We start from the raw sequence: 20,675 nt of genomic DNA on the forward strand, positions 1-20,675 counted from the left end.
GGGAAGTAGCTATAACAAACCTACCCCAGGCAGAGAACAAACCCAAGGAGAGCTGAGCTCAGTTCTGCAGGTTGACAAATCTGCAGAGCCTTGTGTAGCCCAGTGAAATCTACCCCAGTTACAGCCCTTCCCTGAGCCAAAAGCCCAAGTGGCTGCTGCTTCCAGAAGTAACACGTCTGCAGAGCTCTGGATGTCACTGTGCAACAGCAGACTGCTCAGGATGGTATTATTTTGTTCAAGAAGCACTTGTACTCAAAACAGAAACTGCCCAGTCTCAAAATTAATTTCTTCTTGGGGGAGCAGAATGCTGCACAGTGGCCATTCACACCTCCCATGCCTCCAAAATTTGTGTGGTGAAAAACCCTATGTTGGTAGAAAAAGAAAAAATCATGACTGGTAAGACACAGTGGCAAAGCAAAGCTTTGTCCCTTTCCCCAGGAGAAAATTGTGGCTGCCTGCTCCAGGTTGAGCATCACACCTCCAACAGTTCTCCTCCCCGGCCACAAGATCCTTATGTTTTTCTTGGAACTGCTGGTTCTCACAGCACAGAAGGGACATTAAAGCAGATATGGAGCTGAGTGATACAGACTAGAGAAGGTGCCTTCCAAATTGTCCCTACCATGCAGTATTGGCACAACTGAACCCAAGAAAGAAATACATTTATTTGTTTCAGAAGGCAGATGTTACCAGCTCAGTGCCAAGATGAATAGGACCCTTCTGTGCCCATGCTTATCTGAGCAGTAAATGTAGATGACAGCAAATGTCCTCATGAAATGAGCACAAAATCCTCGCTTTTCAACATGTGGAGATTCAGGAGCGGACATAGGAACAGTGTCCATGTGACAAAATGAATTGTTTCGTGTACTGTTTCGTAACTTAATTTATATGTTGTATGCTTATACATATTCATTAATGTTTCCCGTAAGCCTCCTCCTATTTCCAATTCTTTAATTTTACATCGCTATTCTTCACGGCACACGCTTCACTTGTTGTTAGGGGGTCTCCAGCCTTCTTTTGGTGGTCTTTTGACGAAGGCTTACACTCATCCTCGTGGTCCTCTGGATGGCCTCACAGGTTTGCATGTGTGTACTAAGCGTTGTATTATGTAGGTCCACTAATTATTCTTACATTTAATAATTTTCAGGCCCTATGCCTGAAGTCGTTCCAACTGTGTCCATCTCAAGGTCGATTTTGTCTTGGGACATCACTTATCTTCCAAACTACATCGTGTACCTCAGTTTTAACATGTAACATCTGTAAAGGGGTGCATCTGCCTTGTAACGCTGATTCTCTTGATTGCTTCTGATAATCTCTTTCCAAATAGTTACAATTTAGTTAGCACGAATCAATTCCATTTATTACATGCCTGTCTTGAGGCTACAAGATCATTCATATTTCGACTGCAGCTTTTCCTCTTTGTGTCTGCCAAGGGCAGCTTCATGAAGTGCAGGACTCTCCTCCTGCAGCATCAGCTGGCATAATTTTTGGCACGAGTGGTTTTGGCTTTCCCTAGTGTGGCATAGCCATCCCAACACATCGTCTCATCCGTGACTCTTTTCCAGCACTGCTTTCTGTGGGACTGCCGGGCAGTGCTGCCTAACAGAGCTGCACAGAGCGAGCAGAATTATCCCCTTGGGCCCCCTAACTCAGCTTTTTTCCTGAGGATGGATCTGTGCCCGGGCGCGCGGCATTCCCTCCGAACATGCTGGCACCTGAGCAACTAGAAAAAGTGAACTCTGTTACACTCCTCCCCCCCGAATTTAAAATAATTTAAAATAATTTTAAAGAAAGTTGCCAGAGCGTCGCCTCCACTCAGCCCGCCAAGCGCTGCCTTCAACATCCCCGAATGCCGCGTCTCGACCGCTGCAGCCCGCGCCGCCGGGCCACGGAGCAGAGGGAAAAACGAGACCCGCGGATTTAATTTGGTAATTGAACCGAAACGGTTTCGATTTATTAATTTTATTAATTTTATTCGGCGCCGTGCGCCCCGTCGCAAAAAGCCCTGACGCGCGCAAGGCGTGCCGGGATTTGTGGTCCCGGCCGTGGCGCGGGGTCCTGCAGGGTGGGGACGCACTCTCGCTCCCTGGCGCAGTTTGACCCTTCTGCCGCCCCGTCCTCCCCTCTCCCCCTCCCGTTGCCGCGACGCCGCTCGCCGCAGCACATTCCTGCGCGGGCTGCGCGGCTGGGAGGGAGGAGTCCTTCTTCCGGGTCTGCCCGCTCCAGCGCCTGAACACAAAAGTGAGATCCTTGGCTCGTCCCGGTCTCTTCTCCCACAAAACCGGCCCGTTGCCCGGCCTCGCACCCACGTCCCGGTTTAGCAACGGCACTTCGCTCGGCGGATAGGCGGAGATCGCAGCGGACGGAGGCGGCGCCGGTCAGGCACCGGGATGGGCGGTCCTAAAGAAGCCGGGTGAAGAGTGCGGCCGGGGGCCTGCGGCGCCGCTCTCCCCGCCCTGAGATGCCAACCCGGCAGTCGGCGGCGCAGCTGCGAGCGCGGTGCGTGGTGCCACCGGGCTGGAGGAGGAGGGCGGGCATGGGCAGCGCGGAGAGGGGGTCTGCGGCGCCGGGGGTTCTCCCTCACGGCAGGGCGGGGGGTGAGAGCTGAGTCCCCCTCTCGAGGCCGGGATGGGCTGGAAATGGGGGGAATGGCGGGCGGTGGGAGTGCGAGTACTGGTAGCGCTGAGACCCGCTGTCGCGCAGGTCCACCCCTCGTACCCCGCCGCAGGATGGAGTTCGAGCTCCTGGAGAACGATGTGCTGGAGTCGCTGGAGGACCTGGGGTAGGTGTCCGGGGCTGGGGGTGCGGGGCGCTCCCGGTGTGGGCCGGGAGCAGAGGGCGGCCCCACATGGGACACGGCGCCGCTGTCCGCCCCGCGCAGGCGGGGCCGCTGTCGCTCCGCAGGGCCGCGGCTCCGGCAGCGCCTGGAATGGTCCCTTTTCGGCAGAGCCGCCCCCAGAGCGGGGCTGGCGATGATGCCCCGGGGCAAACGGACAGGTTTTTAGCTGCACGGCCTTGGCGAGCGTGTCGCTTCTCCCTGCGAGCTATTCGCCTTGGTTCTTGTATCTCACCTGGTCCGTTGCTTCTCAGTTTTGCACAGCAGCCCTAGCTGAGGGTGGGAGGGGATAAAGAGATGCGTCAGACAAGAAAAAGCTTTCAGACTTCATATTTAGTGCGGGGGGGGGAGTGGGGAAGTAAAAATAATCGCAAACGAGCAAGTGTCTTTCCTTTTTACATTTTTAAAGTGTAGTTTAGCACAGGAGACTTTTGCTGCGTAAACCTGTTACTTTGTCGGAGTCAGTAAAGGTTGCATAAGTATGAGACGGAGAGCATGGTGAACACATCCGTCTGTAAGCTCACATGTCTGTAAACTGTCAAGAGTTCAGAGATCAGGCAGCTACAGTTTCACTTCTGCTGCTGGTTCTATGCAAACAGCTGTATTTACTCACATTGGCCCTATTCCCATAAATCACTTTGTGGCTAGAGACATTATGCTCCAACAAAGATTGTATTTCCAGGCTAAGTTAGTGATGATAGTTGCAAAGCTTGACAAGTAGGCTTCTGTTTTGGCAGGTATTTCCCTGGCTGAAATGTGAAAAGGCAGCTCTGCCACAATGAAAATACTGTGACTGGCTTCTTTTCTCTGTCATATGTTTAAAGGGATACTAGTAGCTTGAAGGAGTTGTGATTTGTGCAATTATAGAGAGAAGGTGTTGTTGATTTTTGACATAAATAAGTAAAGCAAACAGTGAAAGTAGATGAACAAATAAATTATATGAAGCAAAATTTTCAACGGTGAAAAAAAAGAAAACTTGGAGGATGAAAGACATGAGACCTCAGCAGTATTGGTAACAACTGGGAAAACTACTGCATGTGTCTAAAGAACTTCTGATTCTTGGTGTCTGGAAAGACTGGGTGTTTGAGGCTTTATGCTCTGGCAGTAGCTCCGTGGTCTTCATGGTTCAACTTATTTTTTCTCATCAGCTACTGAAGATATTTCTAATGTATCACATGATTTTTTTTCTTAGAGCATTACATGTTAGTGAGCTCTTTCTTTTTGTAATTGTGCTCAAGGTGTTCAGATGGTGGCCTCTTGTCTTGTAAATCGGTTTGTTGAACTGGTGAAAAAGCAAACATATGGGATAGCACAGTGTTACCAAAAGAACATAGCTCTGGAACATGTGCTATTGGCAGAAACAGAAGGAAAAAGCTGCTTGCAGTTAGGAATCTGCATGTTGGATTATTGGCTAGATTGATGTGTAGCTGAAGTCATAATTATAAGAAATAACACACTCAAGATGTTATCTTTGTTAAAGAAAAAATTCTAGTAAAGGTGCCTCTAGAACATCTGAGCAGGGACTTAAATCCCAATCCTGCGGAAGCAAAAGGCTTGCCATTGCTTCTTTTCTACTTTGATCTATAACTGGATACTTCTGTTCTGAGTCCCAGATGTTCCCAGACCTACACATGTAGGCCTGAAATGTCTGTGGGATGGGACTGGAACTTGCTCTAATTAGCCTCTTGAAGAGTCCAACCTACTGTGGTCATGCAGTAGGGTTGTAATACATGAGATTACAGCTTCCCACCAGCTGCCAGTAGATTAACTGTGTCACAAATCAAGCTGCTCTGTGAGGTAAAAGTTATTTTTGAGTGTGGCTTCTTCATTTTACTTGGCTGAAGTAACAGGCCACTACAGTGAGTGCCAAATCCTTTGTGTTATTAAGCACAGGAGCAGAGTGAGGAGAATTACATTTCAGTTTGAGATGTTTTCTTGTATTTCTGAGGTTTGCCAAGAGAGTTGCCTGGACTCATTGGATTGTTGTGGTGTAGTGGGTGATTTTACCCAGAAGCTTCCAAGGAAGAGTTCTGTTGGTTATGAGCATTCTTGGATGTCTTTCTCTTTCGAGGGTGGTATATCAAAATAATATTATACACTTTTTTCTAAAATACTCAAGTAAACTCTGACATGTGCTTCTACCTGGTTAATAAGGCAGCCTTCTCTCTACTCTTCCTTCTCCCCCTGAGAGATGATCAGTACACAAATGTCCTCAAAACTATGTTTTCTAAGATCTGATCTATAAACTCAAGCTTTCTTTACTCTAGGTCTGATTTTTGGCTTATTTTGCTTATGCAAAGAAGCAATTCCATTAGTTTTTCTTGTGTATGTTTAGAGAGGTTGGTTTTTCAAGAGAGGATATTATTATGCATATCACTTTTGTAATGTTTCTATCAAAGGCTTTGTTTTGTAAGGCAACTCTTTCATACGTGATAGGAAGTGACAGAAGAGGTGCACTCGTTAAGCAGTAATTATCCAACATACCGTAAAGCAGTATGTAGAGCTCAGGAAGGATTCTTTGAGACTGCAGTTGCCCTGGATAGGTCTATTGTCAGTAATATCTTCAGATGGAGGCAGAGAAGTTGCCACTGTACATGGTAACATTCTCGAGGAGGAAATCTTTGATGATGTTTTGTGGCACAGTCTCTGATGGTAAGTTAATATACACACAAATTCTGTGTTTACACCAATGTTTTCAGTGTGGTTCTTGCTGCAGTTCAGTCCAGGAATCGCCACTCCAGGAGATCAGCACTGCAGATGTGTTGTGGTTGTAGCTCTCAATATGTATACAGCATAAAATAAATCTATCGAAGTACATTGGTCACAGCAAACATTAATAAACTGTGCTTTTGTTTTACTTCTCAGTTACAAAGGTCCATTGTTAGACGACGGAGCGCTGGCTCAGGCAGTCTCTCATGGTGCCAGTTCCCCTGAATTTACCAAACTCTGTGCTTGGTTGGTATCTGAGTTACGGCTGTTCTGTAAACTAGAGGAAAACGTGCAGGCAACCAACAGTAAGTAGTCATAACTCCAGCACAAGCATGCACTTACTGTGTGTTCTTGCATGCCACAGAGATTAGGGCTGGCAGTGTCTGTTGTACCAGGGAGTGTTGACTGCACACTGCCAGATTTTGGATATTTTCCACCTCAAATTTGCCTAATGAGCAACCAGTAGAGTTGAAATAATAGTGGCAATCAAACATTTTCCTGAAAATGTTTTCCTTCAAAAGCTTTTTCTTTAAATTTTTCAACCATATTGTTTTTTAAAGTTCTTAGATGAATTTGGGGAAACACTAATGCTAGTGGGGTTTTTATTAGATTGTGAGAATACTTTTATTTCCATGCTTCTGTTTGTAATTTTTATGTCAGTGGTACTAGTGTTCAAGGCAACATTCTCATGACTACAGTAACCATATTTTCACTGTTGGTTCCCTTAACTCTGTGCTTGCTATGAATTTTTCTCTCTTCATTAAATGCTCTGAGAAGAAGCTTGAAAATGGTTTTTTGTTTTTCATTTTGGTGGAGGAAACAAACTTAGCTTTCAAAGAAAAAGTTATTTTCTTGTCATTACATTCTACAGCTTAAACTGTTAAATTGGTATGATAACTCATATTCCTGGATATCTAATATGTTAACTCATAATGCCTTTATGAGCTTAGCTTTGTATTTGCTCATTGGCCAAAGGTTGCTGCCTTTTGCCTCAGCATCTGTTACTTCCCTTTCTCTCTGTTTCTGACCTGTTCATTCTTCGAGTGTATTTCACATTCTTTCTCTGTAACAGTACATTCTCATCCCTTTTAGTAGTAGAAGGTTCCTATTCTATGTTTTGTTTAAAAATACAATCCAGAAGTCTTCCAGCACCTATTTCAAATTCTTTAAACATGTGATATAAACATATTAGCTGGAGTGCTGTCAGGTCCTATCTTCATTTTGTATGTCTTGAGTTTGGGAATAGCAGTCATTTGGGGTTGAAGTCTCTTTCCAGAAGATAAAAGATGTTACTTTTCATCGCTGTGTTTTTTTACCTAGCAAATTCTGATTAGTTTCAGTAAATTTTGACAGAAATATCAGTCAAAGGTTTGGTTTACATGACTTAATTATTTTTAAAAATGAAATTATGAAATAAAATCAATTGACAAATGTGAGTTTACAGGGAGAAGTAATAGAAAAAAGTGAGAACTCATAAGCCATATTTATTATTCATGATTTTGTCATAACCATCTGATCCATTTGTAATGGGAAGAGATAATTGATATTTAAAATAACTCCTGTAAAATTTATGATGTTTTTGATATCCCCTTTCATTGTAGAAGTTGCTAGTGCCTGTTGTAGCTTGGAAAAGCTGTCAGTGAAACATAATTTTATATTAATGAAGCATATCATGGTTCCAAATAGGTTGTGCTGTGCCTTGGAGGAACCCAAGAAATTCACTTGGCCTCCATTAGAAACAGGTCTTAATATTAAATAGCAATTTGAGCAAAAGATTTATTTTTTTTAAATAGCTAATTCATTCTAATCATAGCCCCATAGATATTAGCAGTGAATGAATGATTATTCTTTTCTTTCTAAGGTCCAAATGAAGCAGAAGAATTTCAACTTGAAATGAGTGGGTTGCTGTCTGAAATGAACTGTCCATATGCATCATTAACATCAGGAGATGTGACAAAACGCCTTCATAATCAAAAGAACTGTCTCTTGCTGCTTAGTAAGTTAAAAGGGTGCTTTCAAGCAAATCTGGTTTTCTGTAAGATTCACAGTACTGTTTCTTGCACTTAATGAGATACTGGTTTGTTTACCACAAAGGTAGTTACCTAAAAATATGCATTATTTTTTCTGTAATTTACAGTGTCAGAGTATAATATTTCTGGCTTTAACAGTCAATATGGAGTGAGTACAAGATGGAAAATATTCTGAGTATTAACCTGTTTCACATTCATAAGCAGAAAGTCTGTCCTATTACTTCTCAAAAGGTGCAACAAAGAGGGAATTATTTGAACACTTGTGCCAGAATTTAGCCGCTGAACTCTATTTAGCATGGTTGTAAAAATGACCACTAACATCAGATGCATTGTAATTTTAGAGGCTCCCTCTAAAACGCTGTGATGTCCTGTAAGGTGCAACAAAACTTGTGTTTTCGTACACTGACAGCAGTCAGAATTGTTATGAGAGAATGTTTTATCCCAACTCCCAGTTCTTTTGATCATTATCCTTAGTAAACAGCTTTACTGTTGCTTTCTGCTGATTGAAAGGAAATTAACATTAGCCATGGAGATGGCTTTTCCATCCATCAGATCTCAATAGCTAAATAGGGTTTTTTCCTGCTTATGAAATCTTAGTGGAGAAGAAATACTACTTAAGTTTGTTAAAGGTGTGTGATATTAAGTCACACTGTAAGAAAAAAATACAAGCCACAAAGTTAGAAAGTAGTACTAATTTTAATCTCATTTTAAATTCAAGAAGAGTTAATGTTTTATTTGCTTCCTCAGTTGCTGCTGATTCTTTAAATTTTCAAAACAGAAATTTAGTTCTGCCTTCATCTGAGATACAAGAAATTAATTACAGAATAGGTTCCTGTATTTCAACAGTAGGAGAGAGATGATTAGACTTAATCTGAATTTTTTGGGGGTTTGTAGCTCAATCTCCCCTTCAGCTTGTTTTCTATAGGCCAAGCCATTCAATAAATTAGGCTTGTCCATGACACACAGTTTATCCCAGAGGTCCTTTGGGATGTACGTTTTGGTCATATAAGGCTGTGTTCAGGAGCTCTGGTATCCCATCTGGCAGGAATACTGTGTTTAGTGTCAAATGTGAATTTGCAGTAGTGCCAAACTCCTTTTTTTGTGTACCACTATAGTTGCATAGCTTTCTTTAGCTGCCTTAAGTGAACTTATTAGGTATCCTGTTGTATGTGAGCCATAAAACTATTTTTTTTTTTCAGGAGAAACAGGATAACCCTCTGTAATGAATGCCAGGGTATTTTACATTTTAATGAAATGCAGCACAGTTTATGTCACTTGGAAGATGTAGCAGTATTGCTGGGAGAGGAAAGCACAAAATAAACCCAAGTGGTTAGGATTGATTGACTTAATGTGCAGGGTCACTCAGATACAATGTTAGGTACTGGCATCTGCAAAAACAAAAAGTACAAGAGTTTCAGGCTGGTTCAGAAGACGTGTGCTAAAAAGAATCACCATCTAAGGAACATTTGTCTTAATGATAGACTTTTAAAATTCATGTTGTTGTCAGAGGAGGTTGAAGATAGCTTAAATGCGATTTAAATTTTTGGAACAGAATTCTCATGCTAGTTTCCTTTTCAGTAGGCCTGAAAAGAGTGTAAATAATTGAAAATTCAGTGTAAGAAAAACCTGTATAAAGTGCTGCTGAAAGAACTTACAAAGGATGCATCTCTGCTTTACGTATTTTAAGATTTTTTTTTATTTATAAGGTATTCCGTATCTTTAGCAGAAGACATTCTAGAGATCTAGAAGGAATTCTAAATATCATTAAAATGCTGTGTTCTTTTCTTAATCTTTTTATCTGTCCCAGTTTTAGAAATAATAAGCTTCTTTTGTATAGCTGTGGGTTTGCTTCCCTGCTCACAAGTGTGTCTGCAGTATCAGTTTCCCTTATTTTTCAAAGCGTTTTTGTACATTATTGCTATGGTCACTCACTATGGTTAATGAGAAAAGTGCTGTTAAACTTGTGCATTTAAAAAATTCAGACCTTAAAGTTGTGACACCTGCAAACAAAGGCTGTCTATATCATTGTGAATTTATATCACTGTAAGTGACACCTGATGCTGAAATTCTGGGCATATACTTTGTTCAGAAATAGTGATTTTGATTTTTCTCTTCATGTTTCATAAAGGAGTTACAATGTAATGATAGGCTCTTACAGTTCTGATATTGACGAAAACTTCAGCTATTCTAGCTTCTATTCTAGCTTCTATTTCATCAGTTACAGCTTTCCTTTCGGAATTTATTCATGTAAACATGAATTCTCAGTAGTATTTCTCAGTGGGATTATTCTTCCACTCTACATTTTGTGTGGGGAAGTGGATGAGATTCATCCAACATTTCACTTCTCTCTTTGTATTACTTGCTTGTTTCCTAGAGCGTCAAGAAGTGCTTGCTTGTCTGCCCTAAAATGCACATCCCAGTCTCTCATCCTGCTTGTTTCCATGTTCCTAGTTTCCTGTCTTTTCTGGGCAAAAGGAAAAGAGCTGCCCTCTGTTGAACTGTAGGATTAAAACCTGCTGGAATCATAAGATTTTTTCCTTGCTTTAATTGATTGTACTAAACCTGTCCTCTATTTGTTGTGTTTCTAGCACTGAACTCATAATTGTAAATATGAGTGTTCTGTAGACAGAAAATTTCTATCCCTCACTCTATCTAAAACAGTCCATTTGCACGTTTGTTGGTTGTAAGCACTTGAGCTTTCACTGGCTCCAAAGTAACTCTGCTATATCTGACGGTCAAATCTGATTTTTCTTACCCCAGCATACCTCATCTCAGAGCTGGAAGCTGCCAGAATGCTGTGTGTGAATGCCCCTCCTAAAAAAGCCCAGGAAGGAGGTGGCAGTGAAGTCTTTCAGGAACTAAAAGGCATCTGTATTGCTTTAGGCATGTCCAAGCCTCCCGCCAATATAACGATGTTCCAGTTCTTCAGCGGAATTGAAAAAAAGGTAAGATCCAAAGGAAGAAAAATAGGAATATTTATGATGTTACTGTTTTAATGGAAAATAGTTCTGCTACCTGAGCGAGATTTGTCTCTTGTGGAACTACAGTGTTTGAATTGTGAAGGACAGTTAATGTGTTTTCACTGCATGTGCAAAGAGTCAGATTTTTGAAAATTATTTTAAAGGCTTTTTCCATGCCAGGGCATGAGGTCAGGGACTACTGCTGTCATTGCCTTCCAGGGTGACTGCTCTTGGTTTTAATGCCATCACTTGTTGCAGAAGACATAGAAAATGCTCAGCTTGGGCCTCAGGAAGAATGTTAAAGAGAAATGTTTTTCAGGAAATACACCTAAACAAATTTGTATGGGAACCTAATATTTACAGACATTTTTGTTAAAAGGTGATGTAACTAAAGTCAAACTTAACACCTTTACTCTAAGACTTCATCAATTCTTGTGATTACATTTATTTTTATTCTTTCATTTGTGTGTTCTCCATGCTGTTGTGATCTTTTTAAAAAATAAATTTACTTTTGAATAACTTCTATAAATCAGAGGAATTAAATGGAATGGAATGTCCAGTGCCCAGACCAAGGGTCGGGGACAGAAAGCTTTTAAGTCACATGTAGTGACTGAATTTGTGAGATAGGGGAGAGCAGAACAGCAGAAGACAACCCTTGTTAACTTTAAAGATCAGATATGGGTCCCTTCTAATGCAGAATATTCTGTGATTACAGAGCTCCCCAAAACACTTTCAGAGTTTGACAGACCTTTTAGTTGCATTTTACTTAAACAAAACCAAGAAATTGAGAATAGTGTTTTGTTTCTATGCAAGGTATCAGTTTGATTTGACCTTTCTAAGAGGAGGAGGAGGATGGTTTTCCCTCAGAAGTCCAAAGTGTAGAATGGAAGCAGTTTGTTTTCTGGTTTTGGAATCACTATGGGCATTACACAGACACATAAGAAATGCTGTGCTTCTATTTTATATAAAAGGTAGAAAATATTCATAATAATGGACAATGCTAGGAAGCTTTGCTGTTGAAAGAGTCTCTAAAAATACAGAATATGAAGTAGATTAAAATCTTTAATCTGGAAATTTTGTTGTTTTCCTAACATACCTCTCTTTTACACTGTCTAGTAAGGTTAAATGAATATTCTCTCAATGACTCTATAAGCCTACCTCCTTAACCATCCTTACAGCATAGTGAAATGCAATCAGGAATTTCTAACCTACAGTTTTAGCAGAAATTGTATATAACTACTGTTTACAATTTGAATACTTAACATGTATTATGTATTATATGTATACATATATGTATGTATTATATATATATACACATATATATGTACATGTTAGCAGTATTTGAGAATGAGAAAGTAAAGCTGACTAATAACTAAAAACTTATTTCACTTTGTAAATGAAAAGATATCAGTGTTCTTGTTTTTAAAAAGTCTTAGAATGTTAATATTCTGATTTAATGTGTGAAAATCAAGCTTTTTCTTCACACATATGTACTACAGTTTGAAGTAGGATCTTTGTGTAGTTGACTCTCTTTGTTAATCATCTACCACATTAAAAAAAGGAACTGCTGATACTTGAATGAACTGCCTCTGCTCTTTGAAAGCACTTAGGTTTAAAATCTTAAATAAATTTGGCTCAGTACTATTGGAAAACCAGGTTACTGAATATGTTAGATCACATGCTGGAATGAACAGGTTGGCATTTTTTTTTTTCCAAACTATTTTGGAAGTTTTTGTCACTGCTACTCCATTTCTTCCCCCTTGAAGTCCTAAGAAATTTTTAGATGGGATAAATTTAAGTTGTACCCAAACTCCTAAAATGCAAGTTAGATTTAAAATTTCATATTAAGATTGTTCTTTTGATTGTAGAGAGGGATCCTTCTTTGGGTCATGTTATATTTCACATAGTCTTAATATAAGCTTTTTGATACAAATGTGGGGTATTTTCTGGATTAAATAGATGATATGTAGAGTAATCCTTCTGGCTTCAAGAGCAGCAGTACCTCATGGTGTCTTTAACTGTAGATCTATTCTACAGTCCCTTCTCTTAATTTTTAAATAATTATAGCTGAGACTACCAGAAATCTAAAAACAGTTGCTTTCCAAAAGAAGTGTGCTTGGCTCTCTGTTCCAGAGAAAATAACTTGATATTAGAGGTTGCTGTGTCATGCCTTTCACTGTCCAGTAGTCCTCTCTTTTAATTTGAATCTTGAAAAAATAATTTTTTTAGCCAAAGCTTATATCTTTGTCTCCTTACAGCTGAAGGAAACTCTAGCAAAGGTTCCACCTAATCATGTTGGAAAACCTTTATTGAAGAAACAACTGGGACCAGCTCACTGGGTGAGTAGTTGCAGGTATTAGAACCCATTTCCCTTTTTTAAGTATACAAAATATTGATCTTGATTCTGAATGTTGAAAAATGATTTTTCTCTTTCTGAAGACAAGAAGATAATTTCTTGCAGTATAATGTATATGTTGGTGCAATAAAGGTACAGCAACTGGTAAGATCTTACGTGAATCTGTAGGTCCAGGTGCAGGCTAAACTTTTCAGAATGAGAGATCTATGGTGATGGTGCTGACCAGCATGTTTGTGCAGTAGCTTAAACCTTCCTCTCCTGCCCTTTGCCAGCACTGTCTGTGTGACCTAGTCCTGCTGAGATGGTGTCATGGCTGCTTCTTTTTAGCTGAACTAAAAGCTGTGGGTCTGGTCATAATGTCCCCTTCTTTTTCTCATTTGGAGTAGTCTGCTTCCTTACTTGCCTCTCCAAGAGGCAGAGAGTATGCAGGTAGGAGCTGCAGGGAGACATTGTACACCCAGGCTGTGGGGCTGTGATCTTCTCCAGCTGGGGTTTGTCTCCTGCTGTACTAGGAGCATGGTGCCTGGGTTAATGACTGCTGCCGCACCAAGCTCAGTGCTATGGCTGCTGCTTCAAGACTTCACGTCTCTCTTGCTTAAGGCTGAAGCACATCATCTTCCAGCAGTCTGCTTCCTTCAGTGCTTGTATTGTTGAGACTGGAAGTGGACTCTGCTGCCCTCCCTCCAGCCAGGCCTCTTTAAATAGAAATATTATTTCCCTAATGGTGCATATCTCACCTGCTGCTCTAACTAAACCACTGTCTGCTAGCAGGTGTTTCTCATGATTAATTTTTCATATAGGACACTTTGTTGTTTTGCCTGTAGACAGACTGTGCTTTAATCAAGATTGTGTTAGAGTACTGTATGTACTTTTAGTCCTTCATCTTTGCTCTATCTTTGTCCTTAAGCTTACTACTTTTTAAGAGGGTACAGGGATGTCCTGTTTCTTAGGAGTTACATATGCCCTTGCTTCAGCTTGTTACCTGTAGTATCTTCTCACCTTTGCTTCTCTGTCCTGGTGGATGTTGAGAAATGCCTCAGCAATCTGTGCAGTTTTTACGCTGTTAGAAATGGTAGAAGGCTGAACATGAGCCTTGGAAGCTTCAGGAAAATAACATCAGCAGGCACAGCTTGGCTGTGAGTCCATTTGACAAGGTAGATAATTGCAGTCTTAAGCCCTGCATAGTGTCTCTGTGTCATACTCTCTTCCATCCACGTAGTTTATTAAGTAGAAACACTTTAATCTATAGATTATGTTTGCACATTTTTGTTTCAGGAAAAAATTGAAGCAATTAATCAAGCCATAGTCAACGAATACGAAGTCCGAAGAAAACTGTTAGTCAAACGTTTGGATGTTACTGTGCAATCCTTTGGCTGGTCAGATAGAGCTAAGGTACAGACAACTTGCTGTGAAGTCCTGGTTGATGGTAACCTTTATAATAAGTATCTCTGGAAAACTGCATCATTGTTTTGTCCTTCATGAGTCAAAAATAACTGCAGGAGTTGTCTGGTTTTGTTTTGAGTTTATAAAAAAGTTTATGACAATGAAAGGTGATTAAAAGTATTTTACTTAAAACTGATTTGTTGGATGTTAAATCAGACTGTAAAATGAGAAGTCAAACTCTGTGTAACTACATACCAAAGCCACTGGAAAAAGTAGATATTACTGATCCAATCATGTTCAGAGTACCATAATGCAAACCATTAAGTGCTGTGTCTTGTGTGATGGTAGAAAAACATCTTCCTGTTGACCATCCCTTATCTTTGTGCCGTCCACAGCGATCAGATTTCCTTAACTCAAAGTGTGTCTGCAATCACAACTCCACAGATGCACATGAGAAAAGCTGCTAAGGCACTACTTGTTCTTACCTCATAGACAGGGTAATGCTTTATGTGCTTCTTTTGTCTTTGAACCGTGCAAGTGGCTGTGACATGAGATCTGTTCTCCCTTGAGTACATGATACATAATCTGCTTTTAGAAATAATTAGGATTTCTGTATTTCCTATGTGTCAGAAAGAAATTAAAGGATTTTAAAAAATAGTACATGTAATTTATTTTCCAGGACTAAACCAGATCTGCTAACATGGTCTTAAGTATGCTGCTGACAGTGTTTGAGACGGAGTTATTAGTGCTAAACTGTGACACATAGAATCATTGAGTGTTTTTTTTTTTTTTTTTCAAAAAGCAACTATACTTTAATAATAAACTGTGACCTGTCCCATTTTCTGTTTCATCATCTGAGAAGGGCTTCTACTGATGCACTCTCTATTAAACCTTGTATTCTTCAGGCTTTCTAGTAGATGACTAAAGAGCAAGCTGACTGTTTAAATATTTTAATAGTTAATAAAAATGAGTAAAAATGTGAATTATGTTTAAAAAACAGGGATTTCTAATTATGTTACAGCTTTGGCATCTTTATCCATGTGGTTTTGGTTTTTTTTTCTAGGAATTCTCAGATATTTTTGAACTTGACTAGCCACACAAAATATTTTCATAGAACCCACAAACTGTATATATGCATTTATAGCTATAAGAATGCAAATATTTTTTTAGAAGCATAACAGTACAAATTTGGAGAATGTTGCTGTAGTATTCCAGACATAAAATGCAGTATGCTTTAAGAGTAGCTTTTAAGAAGATGATAAGTTTGGGGTTTTTTTATTTGAAAAGTATCAGAATACAGTAGTATGACTAAATAGCCACTTCTCCAGATAGTGGAAACACCAGGGAAAAAAAGCCTTGCAGGGTTTATTTCCTATTATTATGGATTTTTTGAAGTTAAAATTTCAAGTTTCACCTAAAACAGCATCACAGGACCAAAATACTGTGCTCAGACTTTAGTCAAACTTACCAGGGAAAAACACTGGTAAATACTTTTTGCTTCTCCTACCTTTATCCAGTGTCATATTCCAGTTTTCTTTGGATGGAAAATAAGATTTTAGTATTTTAGAATGTGGTCCTAAGTTTTTGCACTGTTAAGATATGTTGGAAAACCTGATTTGCCTGTCCCCACTGCTGTCATCTGCATTCAGATGGCAATCTGGTTTATCCTAACTGCATCACACACTATATTCTGTTGATACCTGCAGAGAGATGTAACTTGTGTAGTAACTCATGTGTTGTAGCACAGATTTCTCCTGTGTCTCAGCTGGAAAACTTTTGAGGTGTTCAAAAAAGCTGGTATGGTTAATGCTTGAAAGGCAGTAGAGGAAGAGACATTGTGTACAAGGCAGAGTTGAGCATGGGATCTCATTTCTAGCTCTGCCAGTCCCTCTCGGTGCCTTGTCTTTGTGAAGAAGCTGTCTGGAATGAAGAGTGAAAAGAGTTAACAAGACCTTTTTCTGCTGATAAGTGTTGGAGATGGGGTGATGCTGGCCCAGCTGGAATGGGTGCAGATCAGAGTGAAGGCACAGAAGAAGGTCTGGAGGCTAAACACAGATGTGTTTTGCTTTCAGTATCTTCTGGATTCTAGCAGTAATTTCTATTAACTGTATGGCACACTTCTATTCTGTGTTTGACTGCCTGGAAGTAATACAGTCTCCATGTACATAGTGTTAAAATTGTCAGCTCTTTGGTGTCTTAGCATTTCAGTCAAAATTGTGTTTCCTATTTACTTAAGAAAATAATGTGACAAATGCTAAGTTTATTGAAGTAATTCTCAGTTATAAAGTGATTCTCACTGATTTTTCATTTTTCTTTTGATTTATTTTTTTTTTATTTTCAATTTGCAGTAATGCCTTGTTCTTCAGTGCTGATTTGATTCTTTTGATGAGATGTCCCATTGCTTGAACTGACTGGGTTTTATTTTTCTTTGATCCAACAGAGTCAAACAGAAAAACTGGCTAAAGTCTACCAGCCAAAACGTGCCCTCTTATCTACTAAGTGCACTATATCAATTGCAAATCTCTTGGCAGCTCGGCAAGATCTGTCAAAGATTATGAGAACCAGCAGTGGGTCCATCCGAGAGAAGACTGCGTGTGCCATCAATAAGGTACCTTTGGTGACAAATGGCTTTTTCTTTTAGGAATATTTAAGTAACCTGAATGTAGTAATAAATCCTAATTTTTTTCAGGATTGTAAGTGGAATTTGGAAATAAAGGATAAGAAATTTGGTGTTTATATGTTCCAAATAATGCATCAGTGGATTAGGGATAGTGTAATTTCAGCTGTTGAGGTTCACAGTGCCCCTTCTTTGGGGCAGTAAAAAATGTTTGGATTATTTTCAGTGGGAGTAGGCCTGCTCTGTTTTACCAGAACTACTGAAGCCATTACCCAGCTGCTGCCTGATTCTGTCACCATGTCTGTGTAACACCTACGTAGTAACTGTGTTTCTGGTCTGTGTAAATAGAATGTACCAAGATCACAAGGTAAGGATCCCACAAATTAGATTGACCTGGGTACACAAATAGATGATAGTCAAGTGTATAATAACATATAATTCTAATAATGACATAGTAGAAACATGACTTAGACTAAACAATTGGTCTTGTTTTAAAAATTATGATTTTACAAGAGTAATAGGCTCACAAAAGTACGTGCTGAACTTGCAGCTCAGTAGCTATGTACAGCAGCATACTTGGTGCTTTAAAACTGTGGGGATAGGTGCACGCTCTTCTACCTTCTGAGTATCAACTGTACCTCAGGTGAAGTTCTAATTAATTTAGGAGGGAATAGTGGTGTGCTGATTTGGCCACAGCCCATCCAGCTCAAATAATTTCTGCACCATTTTAGTGTTGTTGGTGTGTAAGAAATTAAGTAGTTAGAGAGATTGAGTCTTATCAGACTGTAATGTGTGTTTTAGCAGGAATGCAGTACTGCCCTGCTGCTGATGCATAATCTGTTAATTTATCTCCATTATCAACATTAAATGTTTTCCAAGACAGTAGCATGAAATAGCAAAGTAGCCTACTTCTGTTGAAGTTCCTTTGTTACATTGTTTTATATATATGTATATGTACTTCAAGCAGTACAGATGTTCTGTCCCATTTTGCCTTGCTAAATTTTTACGGTCACACCATCTTTAGACAACTAAAGACCTCTAGAGTCTTGCTTCTCTCTGATCAGTGCTGTCTCTGACCTGTTGTTAAGTTTCTGCATGTCTTCACTGAAAAATGCAATTTTTTGTCCTTTATTTACTAAGTCAGTGGCTTCTGCAGCAACTCAGAGCACTGTTTATGAGAGAGACTCTGTTGCATTGTACTTGTGCTTATTTGAGTTCAGCAGTCTGCACTAATAAAGAGTTAAGGGAAAGAAAGTGGTGTGCCTGCTGTTTCAACAAACAGCACAGGTCTCCTGACTTGTTTTGTTAGCAGTGCTTCAAGTACTAGATAATGCCTGTTTAACTTTTATTATCTGGAGACAGAGGTCTGTCACATTCAAACACACAAAATTTGCCTCTGGATGTAAAAACCTTGGAGTGGGTGCTGTCTGTGGTGTGTCTCAGTAAATGTGACTCTGGTGTGAGGCGTCACAACTCCTACGGCAGTTTTCCCTTTCCCTTTGCAGGTGCTAATGGGCAGAGTGCCTGACAGAGGAGGAAGGCCCAATGAAATTGAACCTCCACCTCCTGAGATGCCACCGTGGCAGAAAAGACCAGAGGGTGGCTCGCAGCAAGGCGGTGGCAGAGGAGGAAGAGGTGGCTACGACTCTTCCTATGGAGGGCGGGGAGGTTATGACCATGGGGGTCACGACCGAGGAGGAAGAGGAGGCTATGACTCATCGTACGGAGGGCGAGGAGGTCATGAACAAGGAGGCCATGATCGAGGGGGACGAGGAGGACGTGGTGGTTATGATCATGGCGGCAGAGGAGGAGGAAGAGGAAACAAGCTTCAAGGAGGCTGGACAGATGGCGGAAGTGGTGGCTACCAGGATGGCAGCTACAGGGAGAGCAACTACAGAGATGCAGGTTTTCAAACAGGTGGCTACCATGGTGGTGGTGGCTACCAAGGAGGAGGCTATGGTGGCTACCAGTCGTCTTCTTACTCTGGAAGTGGCTACCAAGGGGGTGGTGGTGGTGGCTACCAGCAAGACAACAGATACCAAGATGGTGGGTCCCACAGTGACCGAGGGGGTGGGCGTGGAGGAGGGAGGGGTGGCCGTGGCGGTCGCGGTGGCCGAGGAGGTCAAGGAGGTGGCTGGGGGGGCAGAGGTGGGCAGAACTTTAATCAAGGAGGGCAGTTTGAGCAGCACTTCCAGCATGGAGGTTATCAGTATAATCAGTCTGGCTTTGGACAAGGAAGACACTTCACCAGCTGAGGCTGCTAAAAATTTTCACTTCAGCAGAGCTCACATAATAGAAACCTGGTTTCAGAGGCCTGACTTAAATGCTGCTTGAATTAGTACAGGTTTGTACACAGCAGGTGGAATCTCTTTGGGTGGGATGTTTTGCATAGAGCAAAGCACAACTCTGTGTAGACCTCTCCTCCTCACCCACCTCTACTGTCTTAATGAAAGGCATTGTCACTACCCCCTGCACCCTAAACATCAACTAATAGCCATGCTTTTTGGATGTTGGACTGGTTCCCTCTGCTCAAAACACTTTTGTTCTAAATGTGCCTGCTGTGTTTGCCTTCTATTTTGATTTGGAGAAATAAAAAGACCACTCAAATTTGTCTGTTACAGTACACAGTAGAAATTCTGCATTTTTCCCCCCAAATCATTGTTGGGGTACATGTTCTAAACCTGGAAGCGTTGCTTTTCAGCTTGCTGACCTCTCGTTTCAGTCACGGTGATGTTATAGCGCGTGTGCGCTCACAGGGGTCTCCTCCGACAAATGGGGTTTTTGTTATCTGAGCTCTACTGTGGATGCCATGTTCAGTAGCCTTATCTCCCGCTAAACAGCGTTTTCCCACCCGCTCAACTCTGAAGACTGACCGCCGCCAAAATCTGCGAAGATTCATTTCAAACTAAGCTAAATTGTGAACAGATAGTGTGTGTAGGCCTGTAGTTAGGTGTAGCAATTCAAACTGACCTGCATCCATCCAAAACAAGTTGCTCCTCCTCCAAACCTAATTTTTACTTGAAATCAGCTAGAAGAAACGAAAAACTGAAATTTAGTTTATTTTCAAATTAATACCACTGGCTCAGCAGATCTAGGGCAATTTGTTTTGGGGGTTGTCTTTTTAAAGAAATGCACTACGGCCTGGGAAGATTAGTTCCTGCCTGGAGGAAGCCCTTTTATTATTGCTGCAGAAAACAAAACCTGGCTGAGTTTGGTGTTCTAATGTTTGGGTTTTTTTCTTTACTGAAAGCCACATAATGCTTCTTGCTGGGTTTTTTGTGTACATAAACATTGTCAAAAAGCTGTGAAAGAAACTGGCTGAAGGTGTGCTGTTGTATAAAAGGTGAGCAATAAAAGTATCTGTATGTTCTGTTTGCTTTAGTTTCTTTTCCTCAACAGTAAAAAGCAGTTGCTACAGTAGCTGGGAATTCATGGGGATTTCTGTTTTCTTCATCTCTTTTTTTATTTTATTCTATTTTTTATTTTACAGTTGTCCCAGCTGTACCATACGCTCTGACCTGGTGTAGCAGCTCATAGTACTCTTGCTGTGCAGTTATTCTTAGGCTGTGTGAGCATGTGTTTCCTGGGTTATGTTCCTGCACGCCATGTGAACTTGGTTTGCTGCTTCTGGGAACTTCCTGATGCTCCCCAGCCTTGTGGAAATGTTGATTCTTACTACCATGCTCTCACTGCAGCAGAGGCTGTGATGATGACAGTCTGTTTTGTCCTTGGGGATGAATCCAGACTGATGCAGGCAGGAGGAGTTCCTTGGCTTACAATAATAGCA

The 20,675-nt window shown here is 40.8% G+C and overlaps 1 protein-coding gene across 1 annotated transcript; it reads left to right on the forward strand.

Annotated features, from left to right (window-relative positions):
* Positions 1 to 1,586: 1,586 nt before the first annotated feature.
* On the forward strand, positions 1,587 to 20,258 carry TSLIG3A (tRNA splicing ligase complex subunit 3A). The gene is made up of 9 exons (XM_086878042.1): positions 1,587 to 2,496; positions 2,701 to 2,779; positions 5,699 to 5,847; positions 7,404 to 7,538; positions 10,333 to 10,517; positions 12,791 to 12,871; positions 14,164 to 14,280; positions 16,712 to 16,879; positions 18,394 to 20,258. The coding sequence occupies exons 2-9, from the start codon at positions 2,727 to 2,729 to the stop codon at positions 19,141 to 19,143; spliced, it is 1,638 nt and encodes a 545-aa protein (XP_086734168.1). The 5' UTR covers positions 1,587 to 2,496; positions 2,701 to 2,726; the 3' UTR covers positions 19,144 to 20,258.
* The last annotated feature ends 417 nt before the right edge of the window (positions 20,259 to 20,675 follow it).

This window comes from Cyanistes caeruleus, chromosome 2, assembly GCF_971803275.1.
Source record: "Cyanistes caeruleus chromosome 2, bCyaCae1.hap1.1, whole genome shotgun sequence".
NCBI classification, from domain to species: domain Eukaryota; kingdom Metazoa; phylum Chordata; class Aves; order Passeriformes; family Paridae; genus Cyanistes; species Cyanistes caeruleus.

What these genes read in the sequence shown, in the direction of transcription:
- TSLIG3A (XM_086878042.1), top strand. Translation starts at nt 2,727, where the DNA reads ATGGAGTTCGAGCTCCTGGAGAACGATGTGCTGGAGTCGCTGGAGGAC. An exon ending in GAGTCGCTGGAGGACCTGGG is followed by an intron (nt 2,780 to 5,698) that starts GTAGGTGTCCGG and finishes TTTACTTCTCAG; the next exon opens with TTACAAAGGTCCATTGTTAG. An exon ending in AACTGGGACCAGCTCACTGG is followed by an intron (nt 12,872 to 14,163) that starts GTGAGTAGTTGC and finishes TTTTTGTTTCAG; the next exon opens with GAAAAAATTGAAGCAATTAA.